At 34.4% G+C, this 23,950-nt stretch overlaps 1 protein-coding gene across 2 annotated transcripts in view; it reads left to right on the top strand.

Moving 5' to 3' along the window:
- Positions 1-23,950, top strand: part of LOC127676064 (probable ubiquitin carboxyl-terminal hydrolase FAF-X) — a 132,560-nt gene that overhangs the window by 14,129 nt on the left and 94,481 nt on the right. For both annotated transcript variants that reach the window (XM_052171989.1, XM_052171990.1), the window contains exons 5-10: positions 1,009-1,227; positions 8,635-8,750; positions 8,938-9,189; positions 9,529-9,664; positions 11,042-11,194; positions 19,585-19,689. In XM_052171989.1, the coding sequence (XP_052027949.1) occupies positions 1,009-1,227; positions 8,635-8,750; positions 8,938-9,189; positions 9,529-9,664; positions 11,042-11,194; positions 19,585-19,689 (981 nt within the window). The remainder of the gene's footprint in view (positions 1-1,008; positions 1,228-8,634; positions 8,751-8,937; positions 9,190-9,528; positions 9,665-11,041; positions 11,195-19,584; positions 19,690-23,950) is intronic.

Raw genomic sequence — 23,950 nt, 5'->3', positions numbered from 1 at the left:
TTAGTTTTGACACTGATAAAGTAGAAACAAAATTTTGTGTTATGAGATTGATCTTAGGTTTACTCAGCCAGCAAAAGTAAATATGAACACTCAAGGAACAAAATAATTTAGAAAACTATCAATCCATTCTAAGAATTAAATTTTCTTAAGGATAATATAGCTATCTTTTTAATAAATTACTGAATGGCAAAGCAGATAGTTATAAAATGCAATTAATCAGAAGTTGTGAAACATGAATAATTTAATAGCTGGAATTTAGCTTAAATATTATCCAACATGACCAAGGCATGCATGTGTCTGTCTGGTATGTATGTACACATGTATGTATACATATATGTTTGTGCACCTTTTAAAAGTTATGTGTGACCTCTGAATTGCACCTTTAGATTTCAAATTTTCTTTGTAATGGATAATGAATTTCTTTAGACTTTAGAATTATTACATGTAGACTACAGTATACCATAGTGAGAAAATATTGTTACATGCATCTTATGAATGAAATGTATAGTTGTAAGCAGCCTTTTGTCTAAACATCAATAGAAAAGTTATCCCAGGTTAAAAAATAAATTTTATAGCTGTGCAGTACATGCCTGTAATCCTAGCATTTGGGATATATGGACAGGTAGATCTCTGTGATTTTGAAGCCAGAGTAGTCTATAAAATAAATGACAGCCAAGGCTACAGAGAGAAGCCCTGTCTTGAAAAACAAAACCAAACAGTCAAAACAAATTAAAAATCCAAAAAAATTAATTTTTAGTCAGCATTAGACTCAGTATGTAGTCTGGCATGGCTTGAAATATTCCTATCTCTATTTTCTTACTGCTAAGTTTGTGTGTGGTTCTAAAATATGAAACTATAGTAAATTAAATATTAATTTAATGAATGTTATTTGATTCATAGTATTAATGTATAAAATAAGATAATTTATAAATGGAAAAATTATTTACAAGAATAAAATTTTTTGTATGTGAAATTATAATCTGTTCTTACCTTTTATTTGTTTAACAGAGGTGTATTATTAATAATACCCATCGCCTAGTGGAGCTTTGTGTGGCCAAATTGTCTCAGGACTGGTTTCCATTTCTAGAACTTCTAGCAATGGCTTTAAATCCTCATTGCAAATTTCATGTCTATAATGGTGCACGTCCATGTGAATCCGTGTCCTCAAGTCTTCAGTTTCCTGAAGATGAACTCTTTGCCTGTTCTCCAGACCTACATTCGCCAAAGGTATGTCCATTTGTTCTTTTAAAAATTGTGTATTAACTTTTTTGGCATTAATTTTAGATAATATAAACTGACATTTAAATTCCTGGTTTTGCTGGGTGGTAGTGGCGTATATTCCTTTAATCCCAGTACTCAGGAGTCAGAGGCAGACAAGTTTAAATTCCAGGACAGTCAGGGCTACATAGAAAACCACTTGAACAAAAAGAAAAAAAATCCAGCTTTTTTTTCATGAAACATATGCCATTAGGCAGTTATTATAATTTGATTCCCTAGAAGTAAAGCATAGTGTTTTTCAGCCTCTGAATGTTGAATTAAGTAGCCTTTTATTTAACTTGAAATAGGTTCTGCTTTATAGTAGTAAAAATTGTAACATTTTCATGAAACAAGAAGAGGAAAACAAATAGTTGTGCATCAGAACATCTAAAAAGAAAAAAAAAAAACACTGCACTCGTGTTTAAACACCAGCATGAATATGAACATTTAACTTATGTTTTGGTGTTTCAAATCCAGTTTAACTTTATAAAAATAACAAATGATTTTTTTAAATATTACAAAGAATAACATAGTTTTAGTATGTGAACAATTACACATACTACGTAGAATAAAATCTGAGAAGACAGAATGATACATACTACCTTTAAATCAAGTTTTGTGCATATTTTTGTTTTAACTGAATACTTCTCCTTATACAATATCTTTAACTTTGATTTCTGTTATATTGACCATGAAGTGTAAAAATAGGCATATCTAATGATAACATTTTATGTTTTACCATTGAATATTACATTAGTTTTCTTTTGTAGTTTGATCTTTGTTATGTTGAAATAGTTTCTTCTGTTAAGTATTTTTATTTTCACATAGTTTAATTTTGCTAGTTACTATTTTTCCATCACTAGAAACTATTTTAGATTTGTTTTTCTGTTCTTCATTCTATTATTGTGTTGAATCACATTGATTGATAGTTGGATGTTGAAATATGATTGCTCTTAGAGAATGCATTTTGAGTCTTGGTTGTTTTGTTGTAGACAAGGTTTTTTAAAACCCAGGCTGATGCACTATTACTTGTGATGGGCTTATTGGTATTTGTCATATACCTAGCTGTTGTTTCAGTTATTAGTTCACTATTTTTCACTAGTAAAAGATTAGTGTGTATAATTATTGAAGTTCATTCTTTCATTCAGTTTATGAAATTGATTTATCTGTATATTGTATTTCAATTATTATTTTATTAGTAAATTCTTTTATTTATTTACATCCCAAATGATTCCCTCCCTCCCAGCCCCATCTTTTAGAGTTCTCCCCACCCACTATCATTCTCCCCTTGCTTCTGAGAGGTATCCCACCCTGGGACTTCAATTCTCAACAGAATTAGACTCATCATCTCCCACTTAGGCCAGACAAGGCAGTCCTCGGCTACATATCCTTGGAACTTCAGGTTTTTTCTTCAGAACTTCTTATGCCTGAAATTGATTTGGTTTCAGATTTGGCATATGAATGTCCTTTATGGATATTATGGGGCTTCTTAGGTTTATATTGTTTCCCCAAAGGGAAGGTTTTATGTAGTATTCATAAAAACTCTTTATTTTCTTGGACTTTATATTGTTTATTTTTTCCCTGTTTCCCTGGTGAATAAATACCTTACTTTCTATACAGCTTTTCCTTTTTGACTTTATGGATTAAAATCATGCATAGTTAATAAATATGCCTCTTTCTTGAACAACATATGTTGAATATATTTAATTATATTTTTATCTACAGAGTTACTGAATTGACTTTTTTAAATTTTGTCCTTACTGATATACTCAATTTGCTTATAGATTTTTTTTGGTTACCTTCAGATATTTGTTCATATTTTTTGTAGTTCTTGGACAGTACTTGATACTAATACTTTTTAGATAGGTCTGTCTGATTTTATTCTTTTGAAAGGGTTATGTTTTTCCATAAGCTCATGGTTTGTTGAAAATTGAACCATTTCTTATACTATTTTCTCCATGTGCTTGGTTTTTTTTAAATTTTGTAATTCCTTTCAAGGCCCTATCCCAGCTTGCTTGAGAGTACCTTAGTTCTTATACTTTTATTAGTTTGTTTCAGATGTCTGGTATATAGTTCCCATGTTTTCACATAATCTTTCCCATGACTCATTTTACTTTTCCTAAGTCTAAAAATTAGCTCAAATAGCCTTTAGATAGGTTACTACAATCCACTCCCTTTAGTGGAAACTCGTGAGTATGCCTCCATTTTCTTCAAATTGATATTACAGAATTATTTCTCCATTAGATTTAGTTTTCTCTTAATTGTGTGTTTAATTATATATTTAGCCAATTTTCAAACTTTCTAGAAAGTTATAATTGGTACAAATTTTGTAATCTCTTTTCTTTCGTTAATATTAATATTTAATACTTTTTACAGATTTATCAAAATTAAAAGTTTATAATTATAATTACAAAATCCATTAGCTTCATTTCAAAATGAGTCAATATTTAAACTAGAGCTTTTAAACTTTGTTTAGATTTTTGCCCTTAAAATTAGCATTAGTTGTAAATTAACTAATTTTTTTAAGAATTTACCTTTTATTTAGCATTATTGAGTGTGTTACTTATTTTGGGGTTGTTTTTTTGTTTTTTTGTTTTTTGGGGTTTTTTTGGTGTTGGGGATGGGATAGAGAGTATGTCTCTTAGTGGAGATAGATTTGTGTTATCTGTGTTATTCATGTTCAGTAAGGTTATGGGTCAATCTTAAGTATCTATTTTTTAAGATTTATTTGTTTATTTAATATATGTGACTACACCATTGTTCTCATCAGACACACCAAAAGTCAGTGTGAGGTCTCATTACAGATGGCTGTGAGTCACCATGTAGTTGCTAGGAATTGGACTTAGGCCCTCTGGAAAAGAAGTCTTAACTATTGAGCCATGTCCCGAGCCCAGTCTTAAGTATCTTTTCTCAGTTGTACTTCATCTTAATTCTTGAGATACTAGAGCTCTCAATGGACCTTGAGATTATTGATTGGCTAAACTAGGTGACCCTCAAGCCTTACCATTGCTTAATATACAGTCACTTAGAGCAGTATTGACAAATGAGATTTCCTATTTTGCCTGGCAGCATTTTGCTTACTGATCTTTCCCTATAGGCCCTTTTCTATTTGAATGCAGAAAATAGTTTCTTATTCAACTGTTCTCTCCCTATTAGTATTTCCATTTTTTTCTTCTGTATTATTTTATTTACATACCAAATGTCCCCCATCCTGGTTCCCCTCCATGAGTTCCTCATCCTATCCCCCTTCCTTTGCTTCTCAGAGGGCTCAGGCTGCTAGCATCCTCCTACTCTGGGACATCAGGTTTCTACAGGATTAAGAGCATCCTTTTGCACTAAGGCTAGACAAGACAGTCCTCTTCTACTTACTAGAGGCCATGTTCCTGGACATGTATGGTCTTTGGTAGGCAATCAGTCCCTAAGAGCTCTGAGGTATCTGGGTTAGTTGACACTGTGAGTGTTCCTGTGAGATTGCAATTCCCTTCAGTTCCTTCATTTCTTCCTGTAACTCTTCCATAGGGGTCCCTGACCTCAGAGTCCTGTTGTTGAGTGTAATTATCTGCATCTGTCTCAGTCAGCTGCTGTTAGAGCATCAGACCACAACCATGCTAGGCTCTGGGTCAAGAATTTTGAAGGCGAGTAGGTGGGTCCATATCTCAAATGGGAGGCCATGGTCTTCTTCAAAAGTCTGATAGAATTCTGCACTAAAATCATCTGGTCCTGGGCTTTTTTTATTTGGGAGACTGTCAATGACTGCTTCTATTTCCTCAGGGCTTATATAACTATTTAGATGGTTTATCTGATTCTGTTTTAACTTTGGTACCTGGTATCTGTCTAGAAAATTGACCATTTCATCCAGATTTTCTAGTTTTGTTGAGTATAAGCTTTAGTAATAGGATCTGATTTTTTTTAATTTCCTCAGTTTCTGTTGTTATGCCTTCCTTTTTATATCTGATTTTATTAATTTGGATACTGTCTCTGTGCCTTCTGGTTATTCTGACTAAGAGTTTATCTATCTTGTTGATTTTCTCAAAGAACCAGCTCTGCTTTTGTTGATTCTTTGGAGAGTTCTTTTTGTTTCTACTTGGTTAATTTCTGCCCTGAATTTGATTATTTCTTTCTGTCTACTCCTCTTGGGAGTATTTGCTTCTTTTTGTTCTAAAGCTTTCAGGTGTGTTGTCAAGCTATGAATTTTCCTCTTAGTACTGCTTTCATTGTGTTCCATAAGTGTGGTCTGATATGACTTCATTTTCTTTAAATTCTAAAAAGTCTTTAATTTCTTTATTTCTGCCTTAACCAAATTATCATTGAGTAGAGTATTGTTCAACATCCGTGTTTGAGTGTGTGTGTGTGTGTGTGTGTGTGTGTGTGTGTGTGTGTGCACGTGTGCTTCATTGTTTTTGTTTGAACTTAAGACCAGCCTTACACTGTGGTGATCTGATAGAATGCATTGAATTACTTCAATGTTCCTGTATCTGTTGAGGTCTTCATGACCAATTATATAATCAGTTTTGGAGACGGTACCATGAGGTGCTGAGAAGGTATATTCTTTTGCTTTAGGATGAAATGTTCTATAGATATCTGTTAAATCCTTTTGGTTCATAACTTCTGTTAGTTTTGCTGTGTCTCTGTTTAGTTTGTGTTTCCATGATCTGTCCGTTGATAAGAGTGGGGTGTTGAAGTCTCCCACTATTATTGTGTGGGGTGTGATGTGTGTTTTGAGCTTTAGTAAAGTTTCCTTTATGAATGTGGGTACCCTTGTATTTGGAGCATAGATGTTCAGAATTGAAAGTTCTTCTTGGTAGAGTTTTCCTTTATGAAGTGTCCTGTGGCCGCCAGCGGCCACATGTGAGCTGGAGACCTGGAAGAGAATTCTGGGGATAAATGGGGAGGCAACGAAAGAGAAATGAGTCAGGACGACATTTACCAATCAAGACTGATTTTTACTAATATTTAGTCAATAAATAGCCTTTAAAGAAAAGCCCTGCCGCACCCCCCCCCCCCCCCGCCAACTTCAAGGAGATGGCCGAGAACTCATTGGCTCCTCTTCTCAGCGGGTCACCTGCTGGGATTAAAGGACTTCATGCATTGTTCTCAGAGGAACAAAGGCCAGAGATAACACAAGCAGAAGGCTGGGGGCTGCCAGCCCAGAATGTTTGCAGCTGATGGGATGGGCTGAGAAGTCCAGCTCAATGCTGTGGGGGAAGGGACAGTGTCCCTCCTTTTTTGACAACTGTTAGTTGAAAGTTGATTTTATCCAATACAAGAATGGCCACTCCAGCTTCTTTCTTGGGACTGTTTGCTTGGAAAATTGTTTCCCAACCTTTTACTCTGAAATAGTGACTATCTTTGTGCCTGAGGTCTGTTTCCTATAGGCAGCAAAATGTTGGGTCCTGCTTACATATCCAGTCTGTAAGTCTGTGTCTCTTTATTGGGGAATTGAGTCCATCAATGTTTTGAGATAGTAAGGGAAAGTGTTTGTTACTTCCTGTTATTTTTGTTATCAAAGGTGGAATTATGTTTGTATTGCTATCTTCTTTTGGATTTGTTGAAACATTACCTTCATGCTTTTTCTAGGGTGTAGTTTCCCTCCTTATGTTGGTGTTTTCCACCTGTTATCCCTTGTAGGGCTGAGTTTGTGAACAGATACTGTATAAATTTGGTTTTGTCATGGAATATCTTGGTTTCTCCATCTATGGTGAATGAGAGTTTTGCTGGGTAAAGTAGCCTTGGCTGGCATTTGTGTTCTCTTAGAGTCTGCATGAGATCTGCCCAGGATCTTTTAGCTTTCATGGTCTCTGGTGAGAAGTCTGCTGTGATTCTGATAGGTCTTCCTTTATGTTACTTGGCCTTTTTCTCTTACTGCCCTAAGTATTCTTTGTTTGTTTAGTACATTTGGGGTTTTGATTATTATGTGATGGGAGGTATTTCTGTTCTGGTTCAGTCTGTTTGGAGTTCTGTAGGCTTCTTGTATATTCATGGGCATCTCTCTCTTTAGGTTAGGAAAGTTCTCTTCCATAATTTTATTGAAGATATTTGCTGGTCCTTTAAGTTGTAAATCTTCACTCTCATCTATACCTATAATCCTTAGGTTTGGTCTTCTCATTGTGTCCTGGATTTCCTGGATGTTTTGGGTTACAAGCTTTATGCATTTTGCATTTTCTTTCAATGTTGTGTCTATCTCTCTTCTATGGTATCTTCTGCATCTGATATTCTCTCTTCTATCTCTTGTATTCTGTTGGAGATACTTATATTACTCACTTCCATCCCAGGTTTTCCATTTCCAGGTTTGCCTCCATTTGTGTTTTCTTTATTGTTTCTCCTTCCACTTTTAGGTCTTAAATTACTTTTTTCCTTCACCTGTTTACCAGTGTTTTCTTCTGCACTCCTATCTTCATGAGATAGGATTTTAGGTCAGCTTCCTGATTTTCAAGTGTATTGTATTCAGGGCTGTTGTGGGAGAACTGGATTCTGATGATGCCCAGGTATATTGGTCTCTGTTGCTTATGGTCTTGTGCTTGCCTTTTGCAATCTGGATATCCCTGGTGTTCGTTGGTCTGGGCGATTATATGGAGTTTGCCTCTTTTGGCCCTGGGTTGCTTAGTTCTCCTTGTAGGCCTGCAGCCCTGGCTGTAGCAGACTGCCTGTGGGGCTATCTAACAGGGGGCTCTTCACAGGGACAGAGACAGTTCTGATCTTTGCTCTGGCTGCAGTAGATCACCTGGGATGCCTTCAAACTATTGGGTCAACTGCTCTGAGTGCAGTGGTTTGACTAGTATGGATCAGGAGATGTTGTCTTCACTGGTGCAGACCAGTCGTGAGTCTACCCCAGCAGAAAGGACCAGGTAGCAGCTATTTAAGTCTTAATGAAATTCTAACATCCTGTTTATTAGTTTCTTTTTATTGTGGAGCGTATCATATGTATCCTGTACTTTAGAGCTAATATCCACTTATAAGTGAGTATGTAGCATACATGTTCTTTTGGGTCTGGGTTACCTCACTCAGGGTGATTTTTCTAGTTCCATTTGCATACAGGCAAAGTAATAATCTTATTTATTTTTTCTTATGTTTTAGTTTTAAAACTTTTCATTTTAGATTTAGAAAATGTTTAGTTAGATAACCAAAATCTAATTTGTATTCATATTTTAAATAGGGTTTCAATAAATAATTATCTCAGAACAAAAACATGAAAACTAAACAACACTTAGGTCTTCATAAATAAATAAATCTAATATATATATATATCGATTTTTACAACAAATTTTGGACTGTAGTATATAATTGCTGTTGTATGTTTTAAAACATTTTCAAATAGTAACTTTTTTTCAAATAATAACTTCTTAAAGAAGGTAATTAACTCTTATTATTCACTTACAGGGTTGGTTAGTGGATCTCATTAACACATTTGGCACACTAAATGGTTTCCAGATTTTGCATGATCGTTTCATTAGTGGATCAGCATTAAATGTCCAAACAATTGCGGCTCTTATTAAGTAAGTGATATTTTAAAATATTTTCAGTACAGTATACAAACTGCTCATATTTACTTGGAAATTACTGAATTTTGGTTTCAAATGCAGTTTCTTTTCAACTTAGTATCATTACTTGTAAGTATTGGAACTAATATGAGAATATATCTGTAGAAGAATTTTAAGGTTTTTCTGTGTTTTCTATTTTCAGGCCATTTGGACAGTGCTATGAGTTTCTTACTCAACATACATTAAAAAAGTACTTCATTCCTGTTATAGAAGTGGTTCCACAATTATTACAAAAATTAACTAATGAAGAACTGAAAAAAGAAGCAAAGACTGAAGTGAAAAATGATGCCATTTCAATGATTATTAAATTTCTAAAAAATTTAGCTTCAAGAATTCCGGGACAAGAGGAAACTGTTAAAAATTTAGAAATTTTTAGGTTAAAAATGATACTCAGGTACGAAAGATATTTTTTGCCTTGAGTTACTGTTACTACAGATTGGGCTTTAAATTGAACCTAGGGCTTTGTATTATGGACAGGCATTTTACCAGTGCTATATGTCCACCCTTTAAAGATTTTTTTTTGTTTGGATTTGGCTTTACTTAGATGTTTTGTTTGTTTTGGGATCCTGAGACAGAGTCTGCCAACTATGAACTCATTGTATAGCCTAAACCTTTTATGTTGTGGTATTCCTAGTTCAGTCTTCTAAATTGCTTTTTTGTTTGGTTAGGTATATACCACCCAGGCTATTGATGTGAATGATTAAAAATCATTATTGGTTGCAATTTTTTATAGATTGCTACAGATTTCTTCTTTTAATGGAAAGATGAATGCACTGAATGAAATTAACAAGGTGCTATCAAGTGTGTCATATTATACCCATCGACATGGCAATTCTGAAGAAGAGTGGCTAACTGCTGAGCGAATGGCAGTAAGTTCTTTAAAAAAAAATAACATATAATTTGTCTATTTATCTACTTATTGTAAGTGTAAGGGGCTGGATGATCTGATGATAGCTTATGAGACTCAGTTCTGTCCTTGAGCATTTGAGACATAATAACAAAACTTGGCAACAACACTAATTATCAGTTGCTAGGGTAAAAGGAAAAACAGAACGTGCTTATTGTGTTTCCAGTGAACTCTAGTTTGGTTCTTGTCATGGATATATGTAGCTGTAGTTTGGAGAGAGCACTTACAGTGGGCATCAAACAAATGATGCAACAGACATATATAAGTAAAATACCTATATACATACAATTAAAAGGAAAATCTTAAAATTAAAACTACTAAACATTTTTACTAACCATTTTAAATGATAAGCAACGAATTGGGAAGAAGTGTTAAGTAACTTATTGTTGTCTTTTGGAAGCATGACTCAAAGTATAAGTAACTTGTTTAAAAAGGTGATCTTTTAAGTGGTTAATTAGATCTGGAATTTAGTAAATCTGTAGAATCACTTCTCAAATATTTTAGTTTTGAAGTGAATATCATATAAAATATCTTAATATAGATTTAGCACAAATACTAAATACACGTTTATGAAGAATAATCACTGACTTATAAAAGTCTTAATTAACCAAAATGTGACAAAATCTTGAAGCCTTTTTACTGTTGTGAAAATAGAATATGTCAAAGGCATAGACTTTAAATATCAAAGTTCAGATTTTTACATATACATGCAGTGTATCTGCTTCATAGCATGTCATGTAGAGTCATACATAGTGTCCACAAACTAAATTAGCACATCTCTGCAGATATACAAGAGGAATGTTTTTTTAATATGGGTAAATTTTTATTGGTTATTTTGTTTACATTTAAAATGTTTTCCCCTCTTCAAGCCCCCTATCTCATTCCCCTCTCCCTCTATGATGGTGCTCCCCTACCACTCACCCACTTCTATCTCACAACCATACCATCCTCTTATGCTAAAAAAAATTGATAGCATCTCTGCCTCTTGGCTAGCCCCATGCAAAGGCCTTCCCAGCTCTGGTTCACCTTCCTCAGAACTGCCTATACCTTCTCAGCAATCTACACCCTTTAGCACATATACAGGAAGTTTCTCTACATAATAGAAATAAATTCCATGTAATTACTAATTACACATTTAAGCAGTAGTTGTGTTTCTCTGTATTGGATGTGTCTTTTATGTATAACTTAATCCTTTAAAATTATTTGTTGCAATATTTAATACCTGCATTAAACAGATTAATTTCACTTGTTATTTATGTCTGAACTCTTTTTATTTGAGTTTTGGAAATTTTTTCAGTTTCTACAGTTAAACAAATATTTATGCTATTGTTAAATTTAGGAGTGGATACAACAGAACAATATCTTATCCATTGTCTTGCAAGATAGCCTACATCAACCTCAGTATGTGGAAAAGCTAGAGAAGATTCTTCGTTTTGTAATTAAAGAAAAGGCTCTTACTTTACAGGATCTTAATAACATCTGGGCAGCACAGGTAAGAAATTTTCTTAAGCTACTAAAAAAATGAAATTTTCCTTTTTATGTAATGACTTGAAAAGCAGATATGGGTTATAAGAATTTCATTTCAGATAATTATATATTTATGTGTATATATACACACACTATTTTTAAGAAACAAATATGTCCATATATTTAAGTAATAAAGTTTATAGGTGATCAAATATTATTAAACCCATTTAATGAAACAATTATTGATGGAATAGCTATGGAAGTACTATAAAGAATTTAATAATTGTAGGCATTTTCTCATACAATCTGTAAAAAAAAGTATGTAAAAAAGTTATATTACTGTGTTACTTATAAAAACTTATGATTATTACGGTAGATTGTAATTTTTCATAATAATAATAGCCTTAATGTTAGAAAATAAGGTGTATCACTTTAATGGTAGGTTTTCCACTCATAGCATGAGCAGTAATACTTCTGTTACATATAAATTACAAAGCTCTTTTGTAGGGTTTTTTCTTTATTACTAGGTTAAAGTTTTTCTCCTGTGCTATATTTTGGTCATACTCTTTCCTATATCCCAAATTCTTCTATTTCTTTTCTGTAAAAATTCATTTACTATCTTGAAAGAAAGAAATGGAAAAATATAAAGACACAAAACTAAAAATCAAAAACAAAAAAACCCACGAAAACTGTTATCATTTTGTGTCAAACATTTCCTAGGCATTGGTATAGAGTGAGGGTGGTAGATTCAGTGTCATTCCATTCAAGACAACTGATTTGTCTTTCCCAGCAATTACACTTGCAAATATCTTTTTGACTAAGGGTAGGTCTTTGTTTCCTGTTGTTTCTGTGTTGACAGTTTTTCTGACTTGTATTTATGTCTTATGTGTCCTATAGCAATCTCTGAACTTATATGAGTTTCAGCCATTGTTTTATCTGGAAGATATTGTTTCCTTGGAGTCATCTACTGCCTTTGGATCTTAAAATCTTTCTGTATTAAAAACATTTCATTTAGGACTCAGTGCTGCAGAGTTTCTGGCATTGCACATTGTCCTGTAGAAAGTCTGTATTTTGACAAGTAACTTCTCTGAAGGTAGTTACAAGATACTCTTATATATATGAATAGCAATATTTCAATAGGAGTTATGTCATTGCTAGGTTCATTTAGCAGAAAAATAAGAGTAAATTTTTCTCTGTCCTATCACAGTACAGATTCTTTGTCCTTTACCATTAACTCCAATCAAAAAGTGGGTTTTCCCACAACATTAGTGCCAATATTGTACAAGTATATCTTACAGTCAAATTGCTTATATTGGTCTTAAGAGTTTATAGATGGGTGATTCTGATGGTTACTTTTTATCCTCCAATAGCAAGTATAGTATCTGCAATTACCATGAACATTAATAAGTATTATTGAACCTTCTAATTGGATACTAAATTGTTCTATATTTTCTATGTCATAAATTGTGTATGTACCAGTTTGTGATAGTAAGTGAGTAATCCATTGGCCAACAACTCAAGAAGACATATCTTGATAGTGTTGGCATAGTGTATCAGGGCATCTTCTTTGTTATATTAGCTTCATTTAGATTCCTTTTACATACATGTATAGGTATAGATTTTTATATATCTATCCAAACACATATAGTATATAATATAATAGTATAGATATGGTATATATAGTCATAATAGTCTAATAAAATGGTCCTAAAATGTCCAGACATTGATTTGGGCCTTTGTTTTGTTTAGCTTCTTTGGGTCTGTGGAGTGTATAATGGGTATCCTGTATTTTTAGACTAATACCACTTATCACTGAATACATACCATGCCTGTACTTGTGTCATGACTGTTCTATTGAATCTGTAGGTTGTGTTTGGTAAAATGGCCGTTTTCACTATGTTAATCCTAGATTAAGGTTTAATCCTAGAAACTGTAAGCTAGCTCCTACTGAATTTTCACCTGTGTAAAAGTTTCCTTGGTCATGATGTCTCTTCACAGTAATGGAAACCCCAATTAGGAAAGAAAATTTGGCAAGTTTTTTGTTTTTTAAATAAAGGCAGACAACGCTTTTAATACCAGCACTTGGGAGGCAGAGGCAAGCAGATTTCTGAGTTCGAGACCAGCCTGGTCTAGAGTGAGTTCCAGGACAGCCAGGGAGGGCTATACAGAGAAACCCTGTCTCCAAAAACCAAAAAATAAAAAATAAAAATAATTAAATATAGATAGATAGATAGATAGATAGATAGATAGATAGATAGATAGATAGATAGATAGATAGATAGATAGATTAGATAGATAGAGGCAGACAAAGGATTCTGTGTTCGGGGGTTTTTGTTTATTAACAGAACAAATGGCTGTATGCATTATTCCTTGAAACCTTGAATCTATAATATTATAAATACTTAATGATAAATAAAAATATACAAAAGAACTATATCTGTAATGTTTGATATATTAGAAACTAGATAACATAAAATTTAAGCACTCAAGACAAAAGACTGAGATGATGAATTTCCTGACTTCATTAACAACAGTAAGCATTTCTAAATCTATAAATATATTAAGACAAAACTTCATGTCTTTCACATATAATTTAAATTTTATTTTAACAACTTGTAAATTTAATTATATTTTAATCATATTCTTTTCTTTCCCAAGTCCTTCCAGATCCTTTCCTCCCACCCAGCTTTAAGGTCTTTCTCAGAAAAAACTAAAACCCTGTAAAACAACAAAATCTAGAATACAAAATAGATCACCCAAAAATAAAGAAAAAACATAACAAATTGGCAAAAAATAAATAAATAAACAAAACTGAAACCAAATAAAACTATGGAGTCCATTACATGCTGCTTCTGAACATTGAGGCCAATCATGGAGTAGTTGATAATACTAAATGTCATTTCATAGGGGAAAAAATGGCATCCCTTTGACTAGTAAGTATAAATGACAGTTCAGGTGTTAACCTTTACCCTCAAGTCTGGGCTTTCATTCATTTGATCATTTTTTAATATAATAATTATCACATTGAGACTGACCAAGGTAACCCAAGAGAACACACAAAAGTCAGAGACCCTTATGTACACATATTTATAAATCTCATAAAAACACTAAACCGTGGCCATAATATATGTACAGAGGACCTTATGAAGACCCATGCAGGCCTTGTGCATATTCCTTAAGTCTGTGAGTTTATATAAGCTTTGCTCAGTTGATCTTAATAAGGGCTTTGTTTTTTTTTTTCTGTCATCTATCTCCTCTCTCTCTTACACTCTTTCTGCCTCCTCTTGTACAAGAGCTCAGAGGAGGATAGGTCTGATGGAGACATCTATTTAGAAGACTGTGTATTCTCTCACTCTTTGCCTAATATCTGGTGGTGGCCTTTATATTTGTTTCCTCTGGGGACAAACTTCTCTGATGATGATTGAGCAAGGAAAGAATTGACCTGGGATTATAACAGAATATCACCAGGAGTCATTTGTCAGTACATTTTTTAATAGACCAGTCTTAATTTGATTTACACTAAGTCCCTGAGCTATCTAGTGTCAGGATCTGGCAACCCAAGTAGTGTTGAGTATGTATTTTGTGTGACTGGCCCTAAGTCAAATTTGTTGTTTTCTTACTCCCACAAGTTTTGTGCCACCATTGACTTGGCATATCTTGCAGTCAAGAGACCATTGTAGATAAGGATAATGTGGCTGGTTTGCTATTTACATTTCTTTTTTAAGGGTGTGTATAGTACCTTCCTTCCTTTGTCCAAAGATGGCAGAACTTAGGTTTGAAGGTTTCCTTGTTGAATGAGTTGCTTAAGTATTGTTTTTAGCGTGGGCCCTTTCTGTCAGTTTATAGAGAGGAACATATTGTCTTGACAATTGCTTGGGTTTTTTGAGGATTTCCATTGGGCCTCTTGGGCTAACAATTCAAATAGATGTAACCCAATCCTGATATTGGAAGTTTGATGATGAGATGATCAGTTGGGACACAGTTTTCCTATTTATTTAGTGATTTCTCTCAGAGGGCCTTCATATATACATATATGAATAAGATCTATGTTTCTTCTACTTATTATATACTTACTCTCTGTGGTTCTTTGGATAGTAGCGTAACAGCTAATAAGAAAATACATATCATAATTGACTTTCTGGGTTTGAGATCATTTCTCATTGGACTGAAGAGATGGTATATCAATTAAGAGCACTGGCTGTTCTTCCAGACGACCTGGGTTCAAGTCCTACTATCTACTCTGCAGCTCCCAGCTGAAACTCCACTTCCAGGGGATCTGACATCCTCACACAGACAGGGAAAACACCAAGAACATAAAATAAAAATAAGTAAAGCAAAGTATATTTTTCTCTCATACATTACATCTTGACTGCAGTTTCTCCTCCCTCTACTCCTCCTAGCCCCTCCCCCAATCTCCCTTCTTCCCCAGATCCAGATCTCCTCTGTTTCCCTTCAAAAAAGCAGGCCTAACAGAGATATCCACCAATGGATATCTGCCCAACATGATACAGTAAGACTGAGCACAAACCCTTTTAACAATGTTGGATGAAGCAACCAGTAGGAGGAAAAGGATCCTAAGTGTCTTCAAAAGAGCCAGAGATACCCCACATTCCCACAGTTAGGAATGCCCACAAGAATGCCAAGCTACACAACTATAAAGTATATGTGAAGGACCTACAGCTCATACTCATACAGTGTAGGGTCTCTTACTTCTGTCCCTGATTCCCTGAATCCTGCTTAGTTGATTCTGTGGGCTGTGTTTTTATTGTGATCTTGCCCTTCAGGCTGCTACAGACTCCTTGTAAGGGTTCCTCTTGCTTCGCCTAGTGCTTGATATCTGTCTCTGAATCTGCAACTATCAGTTGATGAATGATGCCTCCCTGATGACAGCCTAGGCACTGATTATTATTATAGGAGAATCATTTCTTTTCTCTCTTTGCTAGTTGTGTTTGAGTCTATCTTGGGTTTCTGAACTAATCTGTCTCTGGTTCTTGACTATCCAGGAAATGCCAAGCATGAGCTCCCTTTTGTGGTATTTTCCTTTAGTCATTAGTTGACAACATTCACAAGTTCTGAGCCATCATTGCCCCAGAATATCTTGAATGTATGACAGACTGTAGGTCAAAGGTGTTGTGGCTAGATTGTTAAACCCAGTCCTAGCAGTGGAAGCTGTAAGTCTTCTATAACCTCCCCCATTATGGCAATATGGGGGAGGCAATATAGCATTCCCCCATTAATAGGAGTCTTCAGTACAGTCAGTCTGGTACACTCCAAGGACTTTACACTGTACTAGGTTTCTACATTACCCTCCAGATGCCCCCATCACAAATTTTAGTCATCTCTCCCAATACTTTTCTCCCTCTATGTAGCCTGCTCCTTCTTTTCCCATTCCTACCTGCACACTTTACACCTACAAAATTTATTTTATTTCCCCTTTCCAGGGAGACCATGTCTGACCTCTTGAGCCTCTCTTGGTCTCTGAATTGTTGCATGATTATCATTACTTGACAGCTAATATCCATTTATAGGTGAATACATAATTATGTTTGCCTTTCTGGGGCTGGGTTACCTCCTTCTGGATAGTATGTTTTTCTGTTTTCATGCCGAAGAATGCTAGAATTGGGTCTTGAGGTTAGTCAATTACCAGTTTTCTGAAAAACTTCAATATTGGTTTCCATGGTGGCAGTACAACTTTGCACTCACTCCAGCAATGGAGGAGTGTTCCTCTTGTTGAATATCCTTGCCAACATGAGCTTCAATTGTATTTTTTTATCTTAGCCATCCTGACAAATGTGAATCTCAAAGTATTTTAGATTCAGATTTCCTTGGTGGCTTAGGATGTTGAACATTTATTAATTATTTCTTGACCATTTAAGATTCTTCTGTTGAGCTAGGTGGTCGTGGCGCATGCCTGTAATCCCAGCACTTGGGAGGCAGAGGCAGGCGGATTTCCAAGTTTGAGGCCAGCCTGGTCTACAGAGTGAGTTCCAGGACAGCTATGGCTACACAGAGAAACCTTATCTCAAAAAAAAAAAAATAGATTCTTCTGTTGACAAATAAGCTTAGACCAATATTCCTTTTTTAAATTGGATTAGTTGGTTTGTTAATGTCTAGTTTCTTGAATTCTTTATATATTTTGAGTATTAGCCTTCTGTCAGATAGAGTTGGTGAAAATATTTTTTTGTTCTGTATTCTGCTATTTTATCCTATTGACAATGTTCTTTGCTATAGCTCTTCCATTTCATGAGGTTCCATTTATTAATTGTTGTTCTTAGTGACTCTGTGCTATTAGTGTTCTGTTCAAGTAGTAGTCTCCTGTAACAATACATTCAAGGCCATTCTCCATTTCTTTCTATTATGTTTAGTGGCTTTATGTTGAGGTTTGTTGACCCCTTTGAACTTGAGTTAGGTGCTGGCTGGAAGATATAGTTCCGTTTGCATTCTTCTACATACAGATACCTTGTTAGACAAGCATTTCTTTTTTCCATTGAGTACCTCTGTCTTCTTTATGAAAATCAGGTGTTCAGAGGTGTGTGGATTTACATCAGGGTATTTGATTTGATTGATTGGTAGGTTTGGTTGGTTGGTTGGTAGGTCAGTTGATGGATATGTATTTATATCTATACATATATATAATACACATATATTATACCAACACCATTCTGTATTAATTGCTAAAGCACTGTAGTACAGCTTAAAATCAGGAATGGTGATACCTCTGTAAGTTCTTTTGCTGTACAGGAATGTTTGAGCTATTCTTTTATTTTGTTTTTCTTCATAAAGTTGGGTATTGTTCTTTAAAGGACTGTAAAGAATTGTGTTGGAATTTTGAGACTGGTTGTGTTGAATCTGTAGATTGCTTTTGGTACAATGACCATTTTAACTATGCTAGTAATACTAGTTCATGAGTATGTGTGACCTTGCTGGAGGATAGATGTCACTTCGGAGTTGGGGCTTTGAGGTCTTGCATACTTAAGCTTTACCCACTGAGAAACACTTTCAGTGTCCCTTCTACTGGCTTTGAAACAAGATGTAGACAGCTCCTCTAACACCATGTCTGCATTAATGTCTCCATGCTTCTTGCTATCATAATATTGGACTAGATCTATGAAATGATAAGTCAGTCACAATTAAATCTTTTCCCTTTATAAGAGTTGCCATCGTCATGGTTTCTCTTCAGAGCCATAAAACTCTATGACAGGAACTGTCACACTGATTTCCATAGTGACTGTACAAGTTTGCCTACCCACAAACAATGGATGATTGTTTCCCTTATTCCACTGATTAGCATGAGTTGTATCTTGTAGATTTTGATCTTAGCCATACTGTCTGGTTTAAGATGGAATCTCAAGGTGATTTTTATTGGCATTGGTGAATATTTTTAAAGCATTTCTCAGCCTTTTGAGTTTCCTCTATTGAGAATTCTGTTTAGATATTTTAATCTAGTCATTTGTCTTCTTGAAATGTAGTTTCTTGAGTTTCTTTTTATATTTTAAATATTAGCCTACTGTCATGTGAAGATGATGAAAAAAATGTTTCTCTTTCTGTAGGCTACATCTTTGTTCAAATGACAGTGGTAAAAGCATGCAGAAACTTCAACTTTGTTGATCTTAATGACTGTGCCATTGGTGTTAAGATTGTCTTTTACTGTCAGAGTTCAAAGCTGTTACCCATCTTCTCTTCTGTCTTTTCCAAGTATCTTCTTTTATGTTGAGGTCTTTGATCCATTTAGAATTGAGTATGTGTAGGATGATAAATATTTTGATCTATTTGCATTCTTGTGTATGAAAACACCCAGCTTAACTGACCTTTTAATATTTACTAATAATTGTGTTGGAATTTTCATGCATTGAATCTGATAAGATGCTTGATGCTTTTGGTAGGATTATTTTTACTAGGTTAGTCCTACAGATCCTTGAACATGGGAGATCTTTCCATTTTCTGATATCTTCAATTTACTTTTTCAATGACTTGAAGTTTTTAATCATACATGTCCTTCACTTGCTCAGTAAGATGTAATTTCAAGATCCTTTATGTTATTTGTGGCTATTATAAAGAGTATTAATAACCTGATTTCTTTCTCAGGCTGCTTACCACTTTTTTCAGTTCATTTATATGATATATTTAATCAATTTATGTGTGTTAAGTTATTCCTGAATATCTTTGATCCTGGTGGTTGATCTTAGATTTCTAATTTTGAAACATTTTAATATGTTTTTAGACTAAATTTATTTTTTCTTTACTTTATGGTAGTTTACTGTTTTCATATTACTTCTATAAATCCTTTGAAAGAAAAAAGGTAAGGCTAGTTGTCTTATACTGAGTTGTAATTACACTTTTAGGTGGAAAGATAATTAAGGGTTTTGTTACTGTCTTAATTCAGAGATTTTTATTTTTACTTTTTTTTTTCAATAGGCTGGAAAACATGAAGCTATTGTGAAAAATGTACATGATTTACTAGCAAAATTGGCTTGGGATTTTTCTCCTGAACAACTTGATCATCTTTTTGATTGCTTTAAGGTAAAAGTCCAAATAATGAAGTATTATCATTATTTAATTAGGTATTTTGGTATGCCTTTAAAGTAGCTAATATATTAATAATAATTTTCTCATATACTCAAAACACAAAATTGTTTTTGTTCATGTAATAATTTATATCATGCAGGAGTAAATTTAACCATTTTTAATCTATCTAGTTCTTTATTGCTTCCTGGAAATTTTTATTTTGATGTGGAATTAAATAACCTACTGCATATAAAGGATATAAAAATACTATTTTGTAGATAGTCCAAGAGTCTATAATAGTGTATCTCCATTGGTGTTGGTGAAACTATCTTAAATATTGTGTCATACTATTCTTTTTCTGTGTATTGTTTGGTTGGTGAATTTAGGAGTCAAAAGATAAAACCCTATGGCAGTGATGATATACTTATATGCTACTTATCATTGGCTTTAGTAATATAAGATTTCCTTAAAATTATTACACTTTTGGTCTGACTTTTACTAGTTTCTGACCATGGTATAAAATATTTGTTTGATATTTTCCATTAATATGTGAATAATTATATTTAATGCCCCAATTGCTGTTTTGCTGGCAAAAATTAATGTATTTGAACCATTTTATACAAAGATGAATCTGTCTAATGTAGAAAATCCCTGAGGGAAAAGAAATGATATCCTAAAAAGATTAAGATGTTTCATATTCACTTCCGGAGGACCCTGCTATACCTCTCCTGAGCATATACCCAGAGGATTCCCCAGCTTGCAATCAGGACACATACACCACTATGTTCATAGCAGTCTTATTTATAATAGCCAGCAGCTGGAAAGAACCCAGATGCCCCTCAAAGGAGGAATGGATACAGATAATATGGTATATTTCCACAATGGAATACTACTTAGCAATTAGAAACAATGAATTCACAAAACTTTTAGGCAAATGGTTTGATCTGAAAAATATCATCCTAAGTGAGGTAACCCAATCACAAAAGAATACACATGGAATGCAATCTCTGATAAGTGGATATTAATTAGCCCAGAAGTCCTGAATGCACAAGGCACAAATTGTATAACAAATGACTCCCATGAAGAAGTATGGAGAGGGTCCTGATCCTGGAAAGAATTGATATAGCATTGTAGGGGATTATCAGGACAGAGAAAAGGGAGGGAAGTGATTGGAGAATGGGTGGAAAGAAGAAGGCTTATGGGACATATGGGGAGGGGGAATCCGGGAAAGGAGAAATCATTTGGAATGTAAACAAAGAATATAGAAAATAAAATTATTAAAAAAATATGTTTCATATTGTGTAAGAGAGTACTGGCAGTTATTCTAGCAATTGGCTCATTTTTTAAATTCTGTTCTTTGAAGTGGTATATTTTGAAAAGTACTCTTATTAAGACACAGTATATTTTAATTACTTAATTACAAACACTTGAAACTTTTTTAATCAGTGGTAATTTTTCATTGTTTTTATATATTTATCTTTTTGTAGTATTAGAGTTACTCTCTGTACCTTGCCTCCTAGTTTATGAATTGTTTCAAAATACAGGTATTAATTCTTTCTCGGAAACTCTTGATGTAATTAAGTTTACCTGGCTTTCTTGTAAATATTTGTACCAGTCTTTCCATCTCTTTGCCTATTAAAAGATTCCAAGGTTATCTTGGTTTCATTGTTGGCCACATGCATCTAAGGATTTGTTAATTAGCTCTCTTTTTCAATTTTTTTTTAATTTTTCCATTTTTCAAGATTTTGACTTTATCTAGTTTTTATTTCTGTGAAACCTTAAGTTTAATCATGAAATGAAGTTCTATGTTTTAAATATAAGCCTGTCTTTATGTAAGGATCAAGTATGCTCATTTCATTTTCATATTCCTCTACAAATTTTTTTAGGTTAACAGATTTTTTTCAGTGACCTCTTAGACTATTTAAAAATTAGTTAAGTGTATACATGTTTCAACATTTCTAACCTTGATATAGTTTATGATCGTTATTTTTAGGGTACTTGTGGGAAAATAGGCTGCTGATTCCTATAATTTTGTTGGTGTTTTCTAACAAAATTATAAATTATTTGTTATAATTATGTTATTATAAATATTATTTGTTGTTCTTTTCCCCCTATTCATATTTACAGATATACAGATAATATCCACAGAATAAGAAATTAGTTCTTTTGTAATTAAAATGTTGTAATACTGCAGTTCTGACCTAATGGTCATGATTTGTCACTTCATGCCTTTCTCTAATATTTTTGTCTAACAATATTAAAAGATGGCCTTGTGATACAAAGTGTTTTTGGCAGTCATTTATTTTCAGGGCTTGTAATATATTACCCCATGCCTTTATAACTTTAAGGGTTCTATTGAGCTCTTCTGTTATCCTGATTGTTTTCCTTTATGATGTCTTAATACCTTTTTTCTTTCTGGATTTTAAAAATATTTTTTATTTTGTGTGAGAATCTGTGTGTTGTGTGTGTGTGAATGATCAAACATGTATACATAGAGATCAAACTATAGCTTGACAAAGTTGGTTCTCCGTTTGTACCATGTCTCAAGGATCAAAGTCAGGTTAACAAGCATGATGGCAAGTAATTTAACTCACCAAGTCTACTTGCTTAAAGCACCATTTCATAATGCTTTAGTTACAGTGTGGTTTTGTATTGTTTTGTTTTTGCATTCTTGGAATTTAAACTCTGTTTTGTTATGTTTCTTAAAATATTGTGAACTGTAAATGCCTTGGCACCCCCCTTCCCTAGGGCCTCAAGTCTCTACAGGATTAAGAACATCCTCTCCCACTGAGGCCAGACAAGACAATCCTCTACTATACAAGTGTCGGGGGACCTCAGACTAACCTATGTATGCTCCCTGGTTGGTGTCTCTGTCTGTGAGAACTCCCAAGAAGTCAGTTAGTTGAGACTTCTGGTTTTCCCATCCCCTTCAGCTCCTTCAATCCTATTCCTACTTACCTCCATAGGGGCTCCAACTTCAGGCTAGTGGTTGGATGAAAGTATCTGCATCTGTCTCTGTCAGCTGCTGGTAAGGTCTCTCCCAGTACAGTCATGCCATTACTAGGCTCCTGTCTGCAAACATGTCAAAGCACCAGGAATAGAGTAAAGCCTTGATGAACACCCCTCCACCATGAGATGAATCCCAAGTTGGGCCATTTCACTGGAGTGTGTTTCCCTCTGCCTCTTCTCCATTTTTTGTCACTGCAGTTCTTTTAGACAGGAACAATTTTAGGTCACAAATTTTGACAGTGGGTTGGTAACCTCATCCCTCTACTTAGAGTCCTGTGTACTAGAGGTGGACTCTTTTAGTTCTTTCTCCCTGCTGTTGGGCATTTTGGCTCTTGTCACTCCTGTTGAGTCCTGGTAGCCTCTCATATCACAGATTTCTGGGACTTTCAAGAGGGTCCTCCCACCCCTAAAACCTCACTGCTACATATTCTATTTATTCCCCTCTCTGGGCTTCTCTCCTGCACCCCCCATACCTGATCCTGCTGTATTTTCCCCCTCTCCATCCTCTTTCACATCCAGGTACCTCCCTCTCTCTGCCTTCTGTAATTATTTTGTTCTCCCCCTTTAAGTGGGATTGAAGCATCCTCTCTTGGACCTTACTTCTTATTAAACTTCTTGAAGTCTGTGGTTTTATATCCTGGGTATTCTGTACTTTTGATAATTTCCACTTAGCACTGAGTTCTTTTGGGTCTGTGTTAACCTCACTCAGGATGGTATTTTGTAGTTCCATCCATTTACCTGCAAAATTCATGATGTCCTCATTTTTAATAGCTGAGTAATATTCTGTGGTGTAAATTAACCATATGTTCTGTGTCCATTTTTTTTGAGAGACATCTGGGTCTCTCAGCATCCATCTTCTAGCTTTACAAATAAGGTTTCTTTGAACATGGTGCAACACATGTCCTTTGGGAATGATGGAGCATCTTTTGAATTTATGCGCAAGAGTGGTATAGCTGAGTCTTCAGGTAGAACTATTTCCAATTTATTACCAGAGTTGTACCAGCTTGCAATCCCCCCTGCAATGGAAGGGTGTTCTTCTTTCTCCACATCCTGGCCACTATCTGCTGTCACCTGAGTTTTTCATCTTATCCAATCTGACTATTGTGAGGTGGAATCTCAGGGTCATTTTGGTTAGCATTGCACTGATGACAAAGGATGTTGAACATTTTTTTAAATGCTTTTCTGCCAGTTGACATTCCTCTATTGAGAATTCTCTGTTTAGCTCTGTACCTCATTTTTAAATTGGGTTATTTGGGTTTTGGGGAGG

This window comes from Apodemus sylvaticus (assembly GCF_947179515.1).
Source record: "Apodemus sylvaticus chromosome Y unlocalized genomic scaffold, mApoSyl1.1 SUPER_Y_unloc_2, whole genome shotgun sequence".
NCBI lineage: Eukaryota > Metazoa > Chordata > Mammalia > Rodentia > Muridae > Apodemus > Apodemus sylvaticus.
The sequence above is the reverse complement of the archived record's forward strand: the minus strand, read 5'-3'. Positions and strand labels throughout refer to the sequence as shown.